The following is a 21,050-nucleotide window of genomic DNA, read 5'->3' as shown; positions in this document are numbered from 1 at the left end:
CGATGAAAGGACAGACTTTTACACTGGATATATCACAAAGCTGTGATGTCAGAAAATTTGCAATTCCACCCCCTGCAAAAATCCCCTTACCTCTGTAGCTACAAAACTCTCAAGTTCAAAACTCTCAAGATGGTTAAGGAGAAGATCAGCTAGGCCCTAGGCCCTCTTCTCAGAGGCCCCAAATACCTACTGTATAAATTAAGCTCTTTTAGTTCATCCACCCTCAGACATCTACATCTGCAAAGATGCAATTTAATTAAATTTAAAGACAATGTTTCCTTAAGAATAGTAAGGTAATTTAAAGACATTGTTTCCTTAAGGATAGCCCAAACACCTAACTCATTTGACATTTTCTACTAAGCACCTTTCATGTTTAATGAAGTGGCACCAATGCATTGATTCCTTCCCTTTAGCCATGTTCTGTATTGGTAATAATAATGATGGCATTTGTTAAGCACTTATTACATACATTGCGCCAAGCACTGTTCTAGGTTTGTTCCAAAGTAAAATAGGACATCTTGTTTGCCACATGCTTTTTTATTCCTTCTTGCCCAAGGTAAGTTCCTTTGCTGCCTCAACTTCCAAAAGAACTACCTCTTCAAAAAGGAATTCACGACTGATTTTGAAATAGGGTGCTGGGGAGGGAACAGGAGGAAATCGATCCACTTGAAGACAGTCCCCATAGTGTGCCAAGGCAAAGAAGTTTGAGAACAGAAAGTATATGTCTTTGACTTAATTTTACAATAATACCCCAACATTAGCAGGGACTTAGAAAATCATTCAAACGCTTTGTAATCTAATTTTAATGGGGAATGTTATAATACACAGAGGTATTGAGGACAATATAAAAGCGAGATTATGAATACTAGAGCTGACAGAAGCATGCCTGTCTAAAATCCACTAACGGATGGATTTAAATTGCATTTATTCTCATTGATTGCTGGTCATACTACAGACTGAAGAACAATGTTAAAATATTTCTGTACTGGCAAGTTGTTTTCCTTTAGAAAATCTGATTTGTTGTTGATAAAAATATAGTAGTTAAAGCTTTATATTTAAAAATACAAATTTTTATAAAATTTTAAAAACCAATTTTAAGAGTGATTCATGGTTAGAATTAGAAAAGTCAATTAGTAATCTACATGAACCCTGAAGAAAGTTCTATTTTTAGAAAAAGAAAAGTCACGAAAAATAAGATTCTTAATTTTGAACAATAATGCTGGAAAGAATGCCTGAGTTCGAAGTTCACCTGACGACCGCTCAACTGCCGTTTTTGGTAAAGTCGACAAGAATAAACGCAATTTACAACTTCATGCTGCAAACTTCTCAATCTACAAGACCAAAAGAATGAAGGTGCTGCTGCCTCTGCTACACAAAATTAGTTCTGAACACTGATTTTAAAAATCAAAACAATGCAGAATTTTACCCACTTAACTCCCAACCACTCTCGAGTGTTACCAGTAATTTGAACTTTTAGCATTTAATAAGCTCGAAAAACTGATAAAAAATATTCATTTCTAGATCTGACCTTTTAGTCCTGGAAATCCACTCCACCGCTTTCAGTAGTATTCACATTGTTCAGCAAAGCATAAACCTGGAGCCCGTGTTTTTGGCCCCCCAAGGTGGGCTCCTAGGTTTAATAGATCTGAAGGTGTGATGAAGTGGCTCCATCTTTCCATTTGCTAACATGGTCTGAAATCACAGTCCTGCACAGTGGACAAGTTCTCTCTCGAGTAAACCACAGCGAGATGCATTCTTCACAAAATATATGCTGCAAAGCAAAAGAAAAAGCAGCTTTTACATTTGGTTGACATTGGCAAACTTCGCTTTTGCTGTTGGTTTTTGGCTTCATGAGTAGGAGGGACATTTTTAAACACTCTTTACTGGCCTCCATGAACACAAGAATTTAAGAAATGCCACATCTAAGTCACAGCCCTGGTCCATCCAGCCCAGTAGTTTGCCTCCAACAGTAATAACTGTGGTATCTGTTAAGCACTCGCTATGTGCCAGGCGCTGTAGTAAGCGCTGGAGTGGATACAAGCAAATCAGGTTGCACACAGTCACTGTCCCACGTGGGACTTGCAATCTTAACCCCCATTTTACAGATGAGGGGACTGAGGCACATCAGTGAAGTGACTTATCCAAGGCCACACGGCAGACAAGTGGTGGAGCTGAGATTAGAATCCATGACCCTCAGACTGCCAGGCTCTATCTGCTACGCCACGCCGCTTTTCCTGATAGCAACAGGACGCTTGAAGGAACCAAGTGACGGTGCCTACACCATAGTTTTTTGATCTACCTTGGCAGTGAGTTCTTTTACAGCAGGTAGGAAGAAACAGGGATTATCATCCCTATTTTTACAGGTGAGGAAACCGGGCAAATCATTTAACCTTTCTCAGTCCCGTAGCGGGCCAGTGGATAACAGACCCAAACCAATTCCTTTTCCACTCGACAATATACCTGGCACACACTATGGGCACCTAGAAAGATTAGTCATAAACTGCTAAGTGAAACTGTTTTCTTATTTTAAGATAGCTCAATACCCCATTCTTCCTAAAAGGAAATGCCTATTTTTCCCCAAACCCCTTACTACGCACCATTTATACCCAAATAATCTGTCTAGGTTGTTCCGTGATTCTGTAAACATTTTTCTAAAAATCAGGAAAGCATATTAAGACTTTCTAAGCCACTTGAAGAAAGGACTACCTATCAAACACTTCCACAGATTATTCAGATTTTTTTGACCTATAGCTTAAGTAGTAGAAATGCCACCCACAGGAGCTTCTAAATGGCTTTTAGGCAACTTAAAGACTCATGATTACCTGGCAGATGAGAAGAATGGGTTTCTGAAATTCAGCTTGGCAGATTGAACAAAGATCATCAGCTTCTGAACACTGTCTCTTGCTGGCAGTCACGCCATAGTTCTAGAAATAAGAAGAAGATTATTTTTCCATTAATTTCTATTACCTAATTCCAAGCAATCTGCTCCCCTCCAAACCTCACTTAGAAGCAGGTTTTTTGGGTCTTCACAAATTTTTCCTTTGAACTGGCCATCTTTGGAGGCTCTGTGGCTGACAGGCTGACGTTCTCACCTGTCCCGCCATCGACCCCCGGCCCATGTCACCCCCCCGGGCCTGGAATGGCCTCCCTCTGCCCATCCGCCAAGCTCGCTCTCTTCCTCCCTTCAAGGCCCTACTGAGAGCTCACCTCCTCCAGGAGGCCTTCCCACACTGAGCCCCTTCCTTCCTCTCCCCCTCGTCCCCCTCTCCATCCCCCCCATCTTACCTCCTTCCCTTCCCCACAGCACCTGTATATATGTATATATGTTTGTACATATTTATTATTCTATTTATTTTACTTGTACATATCTATTCTATTTATTTTATTTTGTTAGTATGTTTGGTTTTGTTCTCTGTCTCCCCCTTTTAGACTGTGAGCCCGCTGTTGGGTAGGGACTGTCTCTAGATGTTGCCAATTTGTACTTCCCAAGCGCTTAGTACAGTGCTCTGCACATAGTGAGTGCTCAATAAATACGACTGATGATGATGACAGAAAAAAGCTTCCAAAGAGGGTCAATTTACAGTACAAACCCACAATGATCCGCACTTTTACACCTCCAGGAAGAAACCTCAGGATTGCCATCTTGCTGGCCCTCCCGGGGCATGGTGTATGTATCCCGTATGTATGTATCTCTATGTACTGCCAATTTGTGCTTCCCAAGCGCTTAGTACAGTGCTCTGCACATAGTAAGCGCTCAATAAATACGATTGATTGATTGATTGATTGATCCCGGGGAAGGCCTCAGCATGAAAGGGAGGACGTGCTGCCCAAGGAGGGCGATCACTGGGGGGGGCGAGGGGCGGGTGCAGCCGTCCGTCCCTCTTGATCAGGTCTGCCCACTCTCCCAACGCCACAGCCCTACCCTCCCTCACCCCACTGCTCTAACGTTAGTCTCATTCCTTACCCTCTTACCTTTCTTCTTCCCTGTCTCAATCCCATTTTTGCTGTCCCTCAGCCCCTCTTGTCTGCCCTGTCTCCAGCCTCAACTGGGATCGTTCCCGCACTGCAGTCCCAGAGGAAGAAGAGGAGGCCGAGGTCTGAGGGGAGCGAGTTCCCTGACGCTGGAAGGTACATTAGTGGGTTCAGGACCTCAGAAGTGGCCAGGGCAGCTGAAAGTCCGGGCAGTCCTGGCCACGGTTGCCAGAGGCTGCAGCTGTGGGGAATTTGTAGCTGACGCTTGAACTGCAACTTGTCAGGAGTGGGTAAAAGGAAAGAAGAGGGGGCTCTCTCTCTCTCTTCCCCCCCATATCCCAGAAGTCTGGACTCAGAGAGAAAATATATTTGTAATGTGAAGCACTTCTAATGTTGGTTTTATATAATTCAGGAAATGATACAGCCTGATGTCTGCATACATCAAGAGATATTTTGGCATGCAATCTGAACAAAAAATTAATTCCAAGTAACATGTATTATTTCCCTTAGGGGCGAGACTTCTGGGATAGCCCTGCACACACACATACCCTAATCATATAACAACATAGTCACAACCCCTGGCATAAAAACAGAACCAAATATAGACTCCACCTACTATCAATAGCATTTAGTGAGTGATACTATAGGCCAAGCACTTGGGAGACTGCAATAGAGGCAAAAGACACAATCCTTGCCCTCAAGAAGCTTAACATTAATAACCTCAGTGCTCAGCTCATAATAAGCATTTAATAAATACCATAATTATTATACCTAGCACACATTCACTGCCACACCTATGCACCTCCCACAAACCTACCGATCATCCACACATGTAAACACGTACAGGGATTCATAAACATCTGGGAACACAAAACCATGGGACCTACACATACACATGGACAACGTGCCATGACTTATGCTGTCCTAACCAACCCCCACCCTCCTGGACTCCATTCCATTTTCCCTGACTCCTAAGCAATGTACAGGCAATTCCACTTTCCTACTTGGCTTTTGCTTTCCAAGAACAAGACCTCCAAAGCCTTCTTCAAGGTACATATTTTGTCACAGATGACAGATAAAGAGCTCATCAAAACACAGCTTAGACAAATGAACAAAAACATTCTTTCTACAACAGTGGTCACTGCCTAAATCCCAATGATAAAAGAAAACTAGGAAGAAAAAAATCCCAAGACGACATGTTAGGATATTTTTGCAGATTCTCAAGTCTTCAATGGCAAGAGATTTATAAGATCAATCATCAAATCTGTACAGTCAAGGGAATGACACAGTCTAGCAGGTTCAAGCGAAAAACTTCCAAAATGCTTTTGTCAACAAAGTGAATGCTAATAAGGATACTAAGTTGCAGAAAATACTCACTGGCTGAGTAAAAAATGCCTTTAATACCCTTCTGAAGGTTCGCAGATGTCCAAAAAAATCCAAAAGCTGAAATGAGAAATAAGATCAAAGTGAACTTGGCTCAAAGGCCTACCTCTTCCCATGCTTTTTACAGATGTCTTGGTGACTTGACCACCACCTGGCCCTGGCAAACTCTGAAATCTAATGCTTAATTTGGGGAACCTCGGAGACCTTAATTTCCACTTTGCAAATCATCTCTTTCCAAAATACAGCACATACATCAAGTTCTAGTGAGCCTACTCTTAGCCAGGGGAAGGTAAATTAAGAATGTCTGAAGCAGTAAGTAGTCAAGAGAAACATCTAAAACAAAGCACATACGTGAATTTTTCTCCTGTGATCCAACTTTACATTATGTACATTCACACCGACTCTCCCCTGCTTGTTTTTTCTCCTTGGGATTTTAGACTATCCCTGGGTTCAATAGTAGGGGAGGGCACCCAGGGATTAGCGTGGGGAGAGGAAAAGTTGAGAGATCTGTTACCCCTAGGCCAAGTGGAGAGACACACTGCCACCACTGGAACTGTACATGACACAATGAGGTTCTAATGCCTACACAGGTTATGACATCAGACCCCAAAATAATAATAATGGTATTTGTTAAGCGCTTACTATAGTCCAAGAACCATACTAAGCACTGGGGAAGATAATCACGGTCCACGCGGGGCTCACAGTCAATGCAGGAGGGAGAAGCGGTAGTGAATCCCCATTTTGCAGATGAAGGATCTGAGGTGACTTGCCCAAGGTCATACATAGGAGACAAGTAGCCGAGTCAGGATTAGAACCCTTGTCCTCTGACTCCCAAGCCTACGCTCTGCCCACTAGGCCACACTGTTTCAAAACCTTAAACTAGTCACCTCGACAGACAGGGAAGAGGTTTAATCCAATTTACGCTGTGGGTTTATTTTAAAATCTTAAGATTCCACTCATCACATTATGTTTTACTTCTAAAAAAAAAAAAGTTACAACCTGGTATCCCACAGTGGTGAGGTGAGAATAAATTAACACTCTGAAATCCTTGACTGAAATCAATCAATCAATCGTATTTATTGAGCGCTTACTGTGTGCAGAGCACTGTACTAAGCGCTTGGGAAGAGTTGGCAACATATAGAGACAGTCCCTACCCAACAGTGGGCTCACAGTGTAAAACGGGGAGACAGAGAACAAAACCAAACATACTAACAAAATAAAATAAATAGAATAGATATGTACAAGTAAAACAAATAAATAAATAAATAGATAGATAGATAGAGACTGAAAGGCATTTAACACTATCATGTATATTTGTGATCACTAGGAAAAATCACAGAAACCAGCAGATTCTGGTCCAACAAATATGGTCATCTCTGGGGAGAATTTCTGCAGCATTTTAATATTTCAAAGACAAATGAGATCCAGTTTAAAGATAAATTAAATACTTACTTTCAGGATGAGGTAGAGAAGCCCCAGCAATACCCCAAGACTCCATCCCGCCGTGCTGTCCAACTCTCCGTAACTAACAAGGTAACGAAACCAAACGGGTATAGGAACAAAGGCGCGGTAATACTGGCACAGTTCTTCTAAAAGCATATACCAATAGCCCTAAGGGAGGAAGAAGGAAAAAAACAAAACCACCCACTCAAGCTGAGGTTTAAAACAAAATTATATACACCGCATTAAAAAGAACAGAGTGCAGGTATGACACTGAAATGGCAAGAACCAAAAAATTATAGGTTCTAGTAACGACTGCAACTGTTTTAACCTCTGCCAGTTTCCTGTCCATCACATGGTATCAGAAGCCCTAAAGTCTAATTTTAAAAAGCCTGTGTTTACCTGTTCTCTAAACAGGTCTTCACTGAAGCATTTCTTTACGCATAGCAATGGAACTGCTTGGTTAAAAAGGTATATGTTTGGCAAAATTCACTCTCTACTTTTATATCTGCCAACCGAAATCTTCAAGATGGGGATCTAATCAGTATGAAATCACAATATTTAAACAAATTAAAGTCAAAAGCCACGTCCTATTTGATCAGATCAGTGGTCTCTTTGACCCATTGTTTCCGATAATTCATTCAGTCAATCGTATTTATTGAGCGCTTACTGTGTACAGAGCACTGTAGTAAGCGCTTGAGCTTCAAGAGATTCTTGGAGGAAGTGGGATGGCTCTCCTGTGCTATCCAACCTTGTGGAAAGGGATGTAACATCTAAAATCTCTTATTTTTCTAATAGCACACTTTGTACATAAAAATCTAAGGATTTGTCCACCCCTCCTTAGACTGAGAGCTCCGTGGGTTCGGTGGCGGTAGATAGGGACTGTGTCCAACCAGATGATCTTATACCTGCCCCGGCACTTAGTACAGTATGTGGCACTTAGTAAGCGCTTAACCAACACCATTACTAAATACCATTACTATTTTTACCAATACCGTTGTGCTTTACCTGCACAACTTCACCTAAAAATGAATTTTAATGTTTCCCACATATCGTGAAACATTTTCCTTCTTTGTTTTGAACTTTCCACCTTTGAACTGTTCAATACGTGTCCTAGTCCAGTGACGGAGGATTTAATGACTAATTACCATGCTTACAGTATCTAAGCCCTTCTTAGTTTGGTAGATTGCAATCATGTACCCTTTCAGTCAATCGATCAGTTGTATTTATTGAGGGCTTCCTGTGTGCAAAGCACTGCACTAAGCGCTTGGGAGAGTACAATAGAGAAGCAGTGTGGCTCAAAGAAAGAGCACGGGCTTGGGATCCGCCACATGTTTGCTGTGTGACCTGGGGCAAGTCATTTAACTTCTCTGAGCCTCAGTTACCTCATCTGTTAAATGGGGTTTAAGGCTCTGAGCCCCATGTGGGACAACCTGATCACCTTGTATCTCCCCAGCGCTTAGAACAGTGCTTCGCACATAGTAAGTGCTTAACAAATGCCATCATTATTACTATTATTTACAATATAATACAGTTGGTAGACACGTCCCCTAACGGTAATGAGCTTAGAGGGGGACACAGACATTAATATAATTAAATTACAGCTATGCATGTAAGTGCTGCGGAGTTGAGGGAGAGGTGAATAAAGGGTGCAAATCCAAGTGCAAGAGCAATGCAGAAGAGAGTGGGAAAAGAGGAAATGACAGCTTAGTGGGGGAAGGCTGAGAAGGTCCCTTGGAGGAGACGTGCTTTTTGAATAAGGCTATTATTTCAGCAATCACTCTTTCAGACAACAGAATCAGACTATCCTCAGCCAGAAGCTATTCCCTTGTTCATATTGGCCCCCCCTTCTTTGTAGCTTTTCCAGCTCTCACTCATCCTTCCTCAATTGCAGTAACCAAACCTGTAGGCAATTTTTGAGATGAGGGTGTTCTTTGGTTTTATGCAGTGAAAAAATTGTGCTTCATGTTGGCTTGAATATGATCAGGATTCTGCTGGTCATTTTGGCTCCATCCTGCTCTTGGGCCCTTGCCATTTTTCCTAATTTTAACAAACCTACACCCATAGATTTCTCTCCTGCTCTTATCCTATCTTGACCTATTCTGGTCAAACTTGTTTCCTTCCTCCTCCCCATCAGGTTTGTCTTTCCTCCACTCCACCATATCCATCCCTCTTAATTCACTTGATTTCTCTCGCCTCCTTCTCAGTCTGTTTTCTGTCTCTGTTAACCTCCTCTCTTCTTTCAGTGGCTCCAGCATCAGCATATGCATAAACTGACTGGTTGTGGACAGACACTTGTGTACAATTTTACAGTCAGGTCTTCCACATGGGTTTTCACAACACGTTTTCATAGAACTTGATGGCAGAATTATGGAAGGGTCTTCCAAAATCATACCATAGCACAACGTGGAGGCATGGATGTGCACCTGGACACGGTGACAAACCCAGGGTGGACGTGACAATGGCAAATATCCTAATCCGAGGCTCTGCAATCACACAATGCCAGTGATAGAGAACTGACTGCACATATTTGTGAAAAAGGAAGAGAATACTCGGGATGATATGCAGAGTACTTACTCGTTCTGAAATAGCAATTCTTAGAAAAATTCTCTCTGGCAGAATTGTAGCACTACCGCTTTATCTTTAAATCTTTCACTGGCAGAATGGGATTTTCAGCAGTAATTTGAAAAATTGAAGTTTAAGTATCTTTTACCTTGTAAATACAGCCGTTTATACTCAGAGGAAATGCATTTTAATCATTTTTTTACTTCTAAATGTGAGAAGTTGGGGCCTTCCAGGAGCCGGCAGCCATCTGTAAGTTCTCCAATCAGTCTGCTGCTCCTAGCATCGCTACGAATAAGACCCTGGAACCTCTGATGCTGGAAGAGGGGACAGTAGACCAGGTTCACTGGGAGGTGGGATTTATGTGCCAGAGTTGCCTTTCCTACTTGCCCCCAGGACACACCTGTCCTAGGCACTAGGGTCTAAACCAGACAAGGACAGAAATCAGAGGGTAGATCCATCTAGCCCCAGTTTTTGAACATATCTGGTTTAGAATTGGCTGTGGCACCTGCCAAACTACAAGTTAAATTACAGTTGGAAGAAAGCAACAGGCCCCAGGGTACCCCTTTGCATAGTTACTTCCAATTGGGCAACTCTGTGGCCCTTTGCTTGAAACAGACAGCCCGGCTCAAGCTTGTCAGAGGTCAGAGCAGTGCCAATCTCATCTCACAGCCTACTCAGAACTCCCCTTTGCATCTTCCCCGTGGAGAAGGCCCTCACTTTCCTGACCATACCCTAAGCACTCTCCCGAGCCCAAAGAGGTCCTTGGACCATATCCACTGACTCCGGAATAGAGTGGAAAGGAGATCAAAACGAAGGCCAAGAAAATGCAGGAGTCTCCCTTTCGCTGCTTGATACATCTCAGGATGGGTGGATGGCAGAAAAAAGGCGAAAGGAGTTTTGAAGCCTAACTGATCCAGCACTGTGCTGACCTGACTCGGTTCCTGAGGCTCCGGTCCTTTGGCATCTCAGGTTTGTCCCTGCCTGCATAGGCCTCTAGTAGGAAAAAGTGAATGTCTGTTTCCCCCTCTAGACTGTGAGCTCCTTCCGGGCAGGGAATGTGCCTGTCAACTCTGTTGCAGTGTACTCTCCCAAGTGTTTAGTGCAGTGCTTTGCATACATGAGAAAGTGCTCGATAAATATGACTGACTGCTTGATTGATTGAATGGTAGGTAGGAAGAGATAGGGCAACAAGTGAGCAGCTTGCATAGACTGATCACTAGAGCAGAAGTAGGGTTTTTCTCAGTTTTAGAATCATGTTTATTTTCAGTACATCTCTATTTTGGCATTACAGGGACCTCTTAAAATCTACAAACATCCAAAATCCACAGCCCAGTCCCGAAGCTTGGATCCACAATATTTCTGAAGCAAGGGAGTTTTACCAACTGCACCCTGGGTGTTAGGATTACTGTAGAAGTATTTATACATCTACATCAATCGCATTTATTGAGCACTTACTGTGTACAATATAGACACTACACTATAATATAGGACCCTGCCCACAAGGAGCTTATAAAGTAGAATGCATAGGACCACTTTTAAACAAAGTTTTCAAAGTTCAGGTACATGAAAAGCAATCTGAATGCTCATTCAAAACAAAATCTACAAAAATTGACACACTGTTTGGTCAGAAGGTTTTTCAAACTTTTAAATGCCCCTATTTCTTAAAGCTCTACTCCTCTACGTTCCACTATGAAGTCTGACTCACTGAAAATTCCTAAACCACTTCTCCCCTTCCCCCAAGAAAAAAGCACTACTGAAACCAACTTCAATCTTATTTCCTAGAGATTTTTTTTTAACAGAGATAGGTACTGACTTCTTCATACTAACACTTCAGTGAGTTCATCAATTATTAAAAGGGAAGCCTTTTCCCTCACTCTTTTCGACTGAAAAGTCTTTGGAACCAGCAAGTACAGGTAACTTGAATCCTAGGATATTCATTTTAAGGATGCATAACTCAACTATAAATAACGCTAAGAAAATAGATCTCGCCAACAGTAATATAACATGACAGCATGTTTCTCTTTTAGTTAATAAAGACATTTATTTTCTTACCTTAGATTTAAAAGACATCACAAAAGAAGGCACCAATAAAATAAGGCATTTGAAGCCCATGAAGAAGAATTTTAGAATGAAATCTGTGATTCCCACAATCCAAAGTACATCCCAGAAGTTCAAAAAGTCCAGCGCAGGGTTTAAGAAGATTAAGCTATTAAAAGGAAAACAGCAAAGATGACCACAACAACAGTGTTAAATATGGGACTTTTCTGGTTAACATTTACTGATTTACATTAGACCGAAACCTAATAAAGATACGAATTATAACATCGGATCAGCAGAGAAAGCTGGCTGACATCTAGATATCCCTGCCTCAACCCCTGCCCTTCCCCTTTCCCAGCTGCTCCCTCAGCAACTGGTCTCATTCCTCAAGGGCCAGCTTTGCCACTCTTCTTGTCCCTAATCCCCCACCTTCATCTACCCATCTGCTTTTCCTCCTCTTCCTCACCCCTCCGGAGACCTCAAAACCGTCTGGGCTAATCACCAGCAGATACAGTTCCCCAAATGGTGACTTCTTTCTAAACTGAGAAATAGAGCTATTTTTTTTTTTAAACGATAGCGAGTCATGGCTCAGCTGTAGCGGACGGAACACTTGTAGGACTAGAACTTGATTTTCAAACATCAGCTCTCATCATTCACTCCTTACATGCCACTAGCTCCTTTAAAGACTCATTTCCTCATCTGCATAATGCAGACTTCAACACCTGTTTCTTAGGCCCCCAAATCACCAGATAATTTCTAGATTCTAAATGCTCTTGTCTACTAGTTCAGAAAACTGTAGTTTTCTGAAGAAAAATGTGGCAGTGACTGGGCAGCCAGGACAGAGGATCTTTTTGAGAGGGTTAAAAGGTTCAGACTGGAGTTCACTCAGGGTGCTGTGGCGGCTTTTAATCCCTTTCTTATTCATTCTCATTTTCCTTACCAACTTGGGCTGGGTCCTTGCTATTCCTCGCTATTAGAGAAGGAGCGTGGCCTCACTGATAGAACCAGAGGCTGGGAGTCAGAAGGACCTTGGTTCTAATCTTGGCTCTGCCACATGTCTGCTGTGTGATCTTGGGCAAGTCACTTCACTTCTCTGGACCTCAGTTACCTCATCTGTAAAATGGGGATTAAGAGTGTGAGCTCATGTGGGACAGGGATTGTGTCCAACCTGATTAATTGTATCTATCCTAAGGTTTTAGAACAGTGCTTGGCACACAGTAAGCACTTAAGAAGTACTATTATCTTCACTAATTATTCACTTCACTATTATCCTCACTGTCCTTCACCACAGGACAAGAATTGGCCAGGAGTTCCAAGGCAGAAAATAGTCCTGGAAGGCTAAATTCCCCAGCAAATGTAAGTAGCTACCAAGCTTTTGTCTTAGTGCCATCTCTACAAATACTAGACAAAGTCCAACTGGCCTACAAGTTTGGATTATATCAGGCTTCCTCAAAGTCTCGGGGACTTGGCTAAGCTCAGAGTCCTGTACTCCTACCCCACTGTTTCCACCCAGGTAGGTTTCTGACAGTAGATGATTTGACAGCTGAAGCTCTACAAAAGTGGTGAATTTGGCAGAAGGAGAAAGGAGGTGGTGGCAAAGAGGGAAACAAAGTGGAGAGGAAGAAATATCACCGCACCTGCCCTAACTCAGTAGCAATATCCCCCAGAATTTAGGCCCAGGCCCTCTCCTATACCCCTTAGATTCAGACACTAGAGCTTCAAAATTCTGCTCCGGCTGAGTCCAGAAAAAGGCCATGCCTGGGACAGGCAAGCAGGGATTTTTGCCAGATAGGGCTCTAACAGTTGATAGTTGTCCTGACTGAGAGAGAAAGAGAATGAGCGGCTCAATAACTGTCCAATGCTGCTTTGGCCAGAGTTTTATGTAATTTGGGAGTCCAGGTAGGTGGCAGTGGCACCTCGCCCCCACCTCCCCTTGCAGCCAGATGGAAGTGGAGCAGCCAAGATGTCAGCTAACCCACTTCACCCCAGGTGGGATGCTCTTCCTCCTACCAATCCAGACCAACAAGGGTTCTGGAAATGAGCCGGGAATTCCTCTTGCCTCGGCAGGGCAGCAAGGACTCTCTTTGCTCCCTCTTGGCTCCAGGGTCACAACTGACTCCAAGTCTGGAACACATTCCTCCCTCCCATCGCTGCATCTGGAGGTAAGCTGGGAGTGGTTTTCCCATGGCTGGGAATCCAGGGCCTAGGTTACGGAATATGCTCCTCTTCTCCAAGCTCTGTGATGTTTTGTATATCCAGTGGCCGTTTGAGGCTTATGGGCCAGGAGTCTGACCTGCCCGGTTTACACTATCATTTAGTCAAAATTATATACCCACATTTAAAAATGCCTGAGCTGCTGAATCACAACCAACTACACAAGCACTGGGGTTACTCATCCCAACAATAGGACTTAAGGTCATGTGCTTCAAAATGTACTTTGGAATGCAAGTCTACTTGAAACCCAGACACAAGGCTTGAGCTGGTCATTCATTCTCTCACTTTATATGGTAGCACAGTTAACAACTGCCCTCTACTCCAGCTCTAGAAACACTAAATATATTATAATATTTTATACAGTTAGAACAGAGGGCAACTAGTCAGAAACATTTTAGGGCTAATAAAGATAGTAACACGAATACACAATTGATCATGTAGTTAAGCCTCTAGTTACCTGTGATAAAGTGACTGAGAGTGAAAGGTGTAATACAAAAGAACAGAAGATCCTGTTAAGAACACCAGTAACCAAGCACACTGTATCTTTGAGCACTTTTCCTGTAAGACAATTTTATAGTTTGTGTCACTTAAATTTTTACCAAACTGCAAATGTAAAATTAGTATTAGAACAAGCACATGAATACAACTAAATAAAAAACATTGAGACATTATGACATTTTTATGTAGGACACCTACACACTTGAGTCTCACCACAACTATTATATAGTTTCTCTATTTTTAAAAATCAGACTGATCTTAAAACAGACTTTGCACAGAGTTAAGTCTACAAGCACCTTTGAAGAAGTTAAAAGTACATAGCAAAAGTTTAATCAGGCTTTCTGAAATGCGAGTCTGCTGGTCTTAATTCTTTGGGATTTGTTTCATCCCTCTAGTCTGATTACCAACAAGGTAATATCTAAAAATGTCATGGAAGAAACAAAAAATAAGTAACAGTCATCATGGTAAGTTCTCCTAGATGCCCAAATTCCCAAACTACTATCTAAATGCCAATTTAATACGACAATGCCTTCTATTCTCTCAAAAAACTAAAAGTGAAAGTTGAGATAGAAATTCTAATTTAAAAAAAATGTCTGAATATTATACTTACTCTTAGAAAAACCTGATTTACAATGCTTTTGTTTGCATACATAAAAGTTGTTAGCAGCCCAATTCCAAGAGAAATTCCTATTAGAAAACAAGTGTTGGTTATTTGGAAGAAAGAAAAAGATCACGCAAGTTAAAAAGCAAATTAAAATGAAAGACAATGGAAAGCCAATTTACCTGAACACCAGTAATCCAAATCAACCAGCTGATCAAGGATGATTTGGCTAACCAAACATGTTTGGGCATGTTTTGCATTGCTATCTGAATTAGACCAGCACCTAATTTCAGGCAAATCAGTAGAACAGTAATCTGCACTATTAACGGGAAACATTCAACAGAAGTGGCTTAATCTCTGCCTTTGGTCTACATCCCAGTCGGAGAGACAGACCAAATTATGGTATATTTGCCAAATAATAATAGACACAAGTGAACATATAAGTAGATGCATGAGGGTAGCAGATGGGAAAGTATGACCAAGAAGGTGGAGGATTAATCAGGCAACACTTTGTGAAGGAAGAAACTTTAGGGAGCCTTTAAAGAGGAGACGCACTGTTTGGTAAGGTTAAGTGGGAGGTGGGGATGGGGAGGGATAATAATAATAATAATAATGGCATTTGTTAAGCGCTTACTATGTGCAAAGCACTGTTCTAAGCGTTGGGGAGGTGAAACAAGGTAATGAGGTTGTCCCATGTGGGGCTCACAGTCTTCACCCCCATTTTACAGATGAGCGAACTGAGGCTCAGAGAAGTTAAGTGACTTACCCAAGGTCACACAGCAGACATGTGGCAGAGCCGGGATTCGAACCTATGATCTCTGACTCCAAAGCCCGTGCTCTTTCCACTGAGTCACGCTGCTTCTCCACGTTCCAGGTTGAGGAGAGAGGTGTGAGCAAAGGGTTGGAGGTAGGAGAGTCCAGAACACGAGACATTTAAATATGCTTGGAGTGAATAGCATGAGCAGAAAGAGAAGGAACGAGCCAGCAGGGTGCCAGCAGATGAACAGCCTTGAAGCCACTAATCAGGAGATTTTGCTTTATAAACAAAGTCATTGGAGATTTTTCAAGGGAGTGACGTGTTCATGGATATTTTAAAACGGTGATCCACAGATGTAATGCCAAAAGGGTTGAAGAGGGAAAAGGGTTTAGAGGCTATGTATAGTGATCCAACACCCTCTTGGGAATGGTTCTCAGCCCAGGCCTGACTAAACCACACCTTCCACTTTCCAGCAAGTCAGGTTTTGTTGTGGTTGGTAATTGGCTTTCTATTGTTACAGAACTGTAAAAGTTAAGAAACAAAAGTAACAAATTTTTAAAATTTCAGAGGAGAAATGAAGCATGAATCCAATTTTCAATTCCCTAGGGTTACTTATGCCTTACCCGTGATGTGCTGTACGACAACTTTGAAACACAGAATCAAGATATAGGGAAGACTTTTTTGTAGCCACTGGAAGAGATAGCGGAACTCTGAGATGGAGCTGTTGCCATGTTCCCCCGTGTCCACGGAAGCCTCATCGGGCTGCCTTGCTTCATTATGGGAGTGACCGCGGGCGCGGCTGTGCACGCGGCCATGGGAGCAACTCTGGGAACTTGACCTGGTGTACCTGGAGCTGGAATTTTCCCCACCTTCCCCAGGTATGGAGTTTATCTGGATATGGACATCTCCGGTATGATGGCACGCGCCTTCCCCTGCGAGTCGTGGAACGTGGGTGCACGGGGAGGCTGAAGCAGCCTCACCGCCTCCAGTTCCCGAGGGGTTGTGAAGGTGGCTGTAGCTGGCTTGCATGGCCGTGGATTGCTTTCTCTTTTTCCCCAATTCTTTGGCTTCAGGGATACGTTTCCTAAAGAACAAACAGCAGAGGGAATCTATCATACATTTGGGAAAAGGAATGTTAAGCGGACACAGCATGACTCCACAGTACACTTACCAGTTCTGGTAGTTCAAGTTTCTAGTTCTTGTTTACTAGACTCCCTGCTTTAATGACAAGCCTGTGTTTTGTGGCACTGCCAATACCTTTTCATTTAGCTATAAACAATCTAAATAGCACCTTCAACTGCTTCTTGCAAAAGTGGAATCTGGAATAAGAAGTCCTGTCAGGAGACGGAGGCAGAGACTGGCTGAGAGTGGGCACTCCATGGATATTCACTGACTAGAATAAGGAAGAGACTGAGTTCTTATTGCAGCTCATTTACTGAATGATTTATTAACTACCTTTCTTATAGCTTTTTCCCAACATGGGACACAGAGAGATTTATATTGTACTTCTCTTAAAGATGTATGAAGGATAAGTGAAACCTTAGAAATATGAAATAATTTGAGCCTTTCTAAAGAAAGGCACTAAAAATTGCCTGGAATCAAGGATGAGTAAATGCAAGCATAAAAACAGGAACTTACTGTTTAGTACATCTAAGTTTAGTCTTAACACGACTGTCTTCCACATGATGAAAGATTAACCAAAATGAATAAGGCTGCAAAGATTTAATTTACATTCAGTCAGTGGTGTTTACTGAGTGCCTAATTTACGTAGAGGCCTTGGGAAAGTACAACTGAAAGAAAAGACCCGAAACCTACTCTCAAGTAGTTTACAATCTAATGGGAGAAAAAGTCAAACATAAAATGATTTCCAGATAGTAAGGGCAAGAGGAACAACAAAAATAAAACTCGTGAGAGCAGAGAACACTATGTCTAGTTTGCTAAATAGGCACCAACAACATAAATACGGCTATAGTTGCCAGCCATTACGGAACCTGGCACTTGAACAAAATACTGTACTGGTGGCACACAATGAATCCCTTTAGAAAATGAGGTAGTGATGGTGAGAAAACCTTGGGCAAGTCGCTTCGCTTTTCTTTGCCTCAGTCACCTCATCTGCAAAATGGGGATTGAGACTATGAGCCCCCCGTGGGACAGGGAATGCGGCCGACCCGATTTGCTTGTATCCACCCCAGCGCTTAGAACAGTGCCTGGCACATAATAAGCGCTTAATACCATAATTATTATTAATTATTAAACCTTTAAGTGCCCCAAACACCTCACCAAATGTACCCCAGGGGAAATACATTATCATCCTCCCAAGTGGCATTTACTGAGCATGTATTCTGGGCAGACAACTATACTAAACGCTCAGGAAGGTTTTCCAAAAGGAAAAGGCCCGGTTCCAGCCCCCTTGAAGCTTACAATCTTAATGGGAAAACGTAAAGCTCTGGCCAGGGAAATCGCTTCACCACTCTATTCGGTCCGTCACTGGGCCTCAGTTACCTCGTCTGTAAAATGGGGATTGAGAATCTGAGCCCCACGTGGGGCACGGACTGCGTCTAACCTGATCCGCTTGTATCCACCCCAACGCTTTAGTACAGTGCCTGGCACATAGTTAAGCGCATAACAAATCCCACATTATTATTATTATCACCACCAAGACTTTGGTGAAAAACGCTTCGTTTAGTGCCTCGAGAACAGCGATTGCACGGAAAGGGTGGTTATTCCCCAGCTCTCTGGAGGCAAACACTGAGCGAGACGTTTTGGAAATATGCTGGTGGGTTTCAATAAATTGTGGCTTAGTGTAAAAAGAGCACGGGCTTGGGAGTCGGAGGTTGTGGGTTCTAATTCCGGCTCCGCCACTTGACAGCTGTGTGACTTCGGACGAATCACTTCAGAGAAGCAGTGTGGCTGAATGGAAAGAGCACAGGCTTTGGAGTCAGAGGTCATGGGTTCAAATCCCGGCTCCACCAATTGTCAGCTGTGTAACTTTGGGCAAATCACTTAACTTCTCTGGGCCTCGGTTACCTCATCTGTACAATGGGGATTAAGACTGTGAGCCCCCCGTGGGACAACCTGATCACCTTGTAACCTCCCCAGCGCTTAGAAAGTGCTTTGCACATAGCAAGCGCTTAATAAATGCCATCATTACTATTATTACTTCAGTAGGCCTCAGTTCCCTCATCTGTAAAATGGGGATGAAGACTGTGAGCCCCCCGTGGGACAACCTGATCACCTTGTAAACTCCCCAGTGCTTAGAAGAGTGCTTTGCACAAAGTAGGCCCTTAATAAATGCCATCATTATTACTATTATTACCTCAGTAATAATAATAATAATAATATAATAATAATGATGTCTCCCCCTTCTAGACTGTGAGCCCGCTGTTGGGTAGGGACCGTCTCTATATGTTGCCAACTTGTACTTCCCAAGCGCTTAGTACAGTGCTCTGCACAAAGTAAGCGCTCAATAAATACAATTGAATGAATGTATCTGTAAAATGGGGGTGAAGACTATGAGCCCCACGTGGGACAACCTGCTTTCCTTGCATCTACCCCAGCGCTTACAACAGTGCTTGGCACATAGCAAGCGCTTAATAAATGCCATCATTATTATTATTACTTCAGTAGGCCTCAGTTCCCCCCTCTGTAAAATGGGGATGAAGACTGTGTGCCCCACGTGGGACAACCTCACCTTGTATCTACCCCAGTGATTACAACAGTGCTTGGCACATAGCAAGCGCTTAATAAATGCCATCATTATTATTATTACTTCAGTAGGCCTCAGTTCCCCCCTCTGTAAAATGGGGATGAAGACTATGCACCCCACGTGGGACAACCTGCTTACCTTGTATCTACCCCAGCGCTTAGAACAGTGCTTGGCACATAGCAAGCCCTTAATAAATGCCATCATTATTATTATTACTTCAGTAGGCCTCAGCTCCCCCCTCTGTAAAATGGGGATGAATCAATCAATCAATCGCATTTATTGAGCGCTTACTGTGCGCCAGAGCACTGTACTAAGCGCTTGGGAAGTCCAAGCTGGCAACATCGAGAGACAGTCCCTACCCAACAGTGGGCTCACAGTCTAGAAGGGGGAGACAGAGAACAAAACCAAACATACTAACAAAACAAAATAAATAGAATAGATATGTACAAGTAAAATAAGTAAATAAATAGAGTAATCATCATCATCATCATCAATCGTATTTACTGAGCGCTTACTGTGTGCAGAGCACTGGACTAAGCGCTTGGGAAGTACAAGCGCTTGGGAAGACTGTCTAGAGACAGTCCCTACCCAACAGTGGGCTCACAGTCTAAAAGGGGGAGACAAAACCAAACCTACTAACAAAATAAAATAAATAGAATAGATATGGACAAGTAAAATAGAGTAATAAATAAATAGAGTAATCATCATCAATCGTATTTATTGAGTGCTTACTGTGTGCAGAGCACTGTACTAAGCGCTTGGGAAGTACAAGTTGGCAACATCTAGAGACAGTCCCTACCCAACAGTGGGCTCACAGCCTAAAAGGGGGAGACAGAGAACAAAACCAAACATACTAACAAAATAAAATAAATAGAATAGATATGTACAAGTAAAATAAGTAGAGTAATCATCATCATCATCAATCGTATTTATTGAGCGCTTACTCTGTGCAGAGCACTGTACTAAGCGCTTGGGAAGTACAAATTGGCAACATATAGAGGCAGTCCCTACCCAACAGTGGGCTCACAGTATAAAAGGGGGAGACAAAACCAAACCTACTAACAAAATAAAATAAATAGAATAGATATGTACAAGTAAAATAAGTAAATAATAGAGTAATCATCATCGTCATCAATCGTATTTATTGAGCGCTTACTGCGTGCAGAGCACTGTACTAAGCGCTTGGGAAGTACAAATTGGCAACATATAGAGGCAGTCCCTACCCAACAGTGGGCTCACAGTCTAAAAGGGGGAGACAAAACCAAACCTACTAACAAAATAAAATAAATAGAATAGATATGTACAAGTAAAATAAGTAAATAATAGAGTAATCATCATCGTCATCAATCGTATTTATTGAGCGCTTACTGCGTGCAGAGCACTGTACTAAGCGCTTGGGAAGTACAAATTGGCAACATATAGAGGCAGTCCCTACCCAACAGTGGGCTCACAGTCTAAAAGGGGGAGACAAAAGCAAACCTACTAACAAAATAAAATAAATAGAATAGATATGGACAAGTAAAATAGAGTAATAAATATGTACAAACATATATTTCTCGCCACAGAATGTGCCCTCACCCTTCATGATGAGGCGAAAGAGGCCGCGTCCCTCCCGCTCTTCTCCGCCGCCGCCGCCGCCATCGTCGCCTCAGCCTCCCCTCACAGCCTCCCCTCAGCCCGGCGATGACGAAGCGCGGCCCCGACCGTGCGTGCGCGCGCCCGCCGCCCCCACGAGCGCCCCGACGCACGCAGCGCCCCGGGTCGCGCGCACGTCCCCCCCCACGGCACGAGGCGATAGAGGTCAAAGGGCAAATGGGGACGTAGCCCCCACGGCACCAAAATGAAGGGTGGCTGGAGAGAAGCGGACCAATCATAGA

At 42.8% G+C, this 21,050-nt stretch overlaps 1 protein-coding gene across 1 annotated transcript; it reads right to left on the bottom strand.

Annotated features, from left to right (window-relative positions):
* Nucleotides 1-787: 787 nt before the first annotated feature.
* RNFT1 (ring finger protein, transmembrane 1) lies at nt 788-20,823 on the bottom strand. Its single transcript, XM_038759860.1, has 9 exons — nt 20,752-20,823; nt 16,091-16,551; nt 14,720-14,796; nt 14,069-14,169; nt 11,413-11,566; nt 6,808-6,966; nt 5,350-5,415; nt 2,823-2,924; nt 788-1,771 (listed from the first exon to the last, which is right to left on the bottom strand). The coding sequence occupies exons 2-9, from the start codon at nt 16,494-16,496 to the stop codon at nt 1,637-1,639; spliced, it is 1,200 nt and encodes a 399-aa protein (XP_038615788.1). The 5' UTR covers nt 16,497-16,551; nt 20,752-20,823; the 3' UTR covers nt 788-1,636.
* Nucleotides 20,824-21,050: the final 227 nt, after the last annotated feature.

This window comes from Tachyglossus aculeatus, chromosome 17, assembly GCF_015852505.1.
Source record: "Tachyglossus aculeatus isolate mTacAcu1 chromosome 17, mTacAcu1.pri, whole genome shotgun sequence".
Lineage (NCBI taxonomy): Eukaryota > Metazoa > Chordata > Mammalia > Monotremata > Tachyglossidae > Tachyglossus > Tachyglossus aculeatus.
The sequence above is the reverse complement of the archived record's forward strand: the minus strand, read 5'-3'. Positions and strand labels throughout refer to the sequence as shown.

What these genes read in the sequence shown, in the direction of transcription:
- RNFT1 (XM_038759860.1), bottom strand. Translation starts at nt 16,496, where the DNA reads ATGCAAGCCAGCTACAGCCACCTTCACAACCCCTCGGGAACTGGAGGC. An exon ending in TCTCAGTCACTTTATCACAG is followed by an intron (nt 11,567 to 14,068) that starts GTAACTAGAGGC and finishes TCCTTTTAATAG; the next exon opens with CTTAATCTTCTTAAACCCTG. An exon ending in AGGCATTTTTTACTCAGCCA is followed by an intron (nt 2,925 to 5,349) that starts GTGAGTATTTTC and finishes TCTTATTTCTAG; the next exon opens with AACTATGGCGTGACTGCCAG.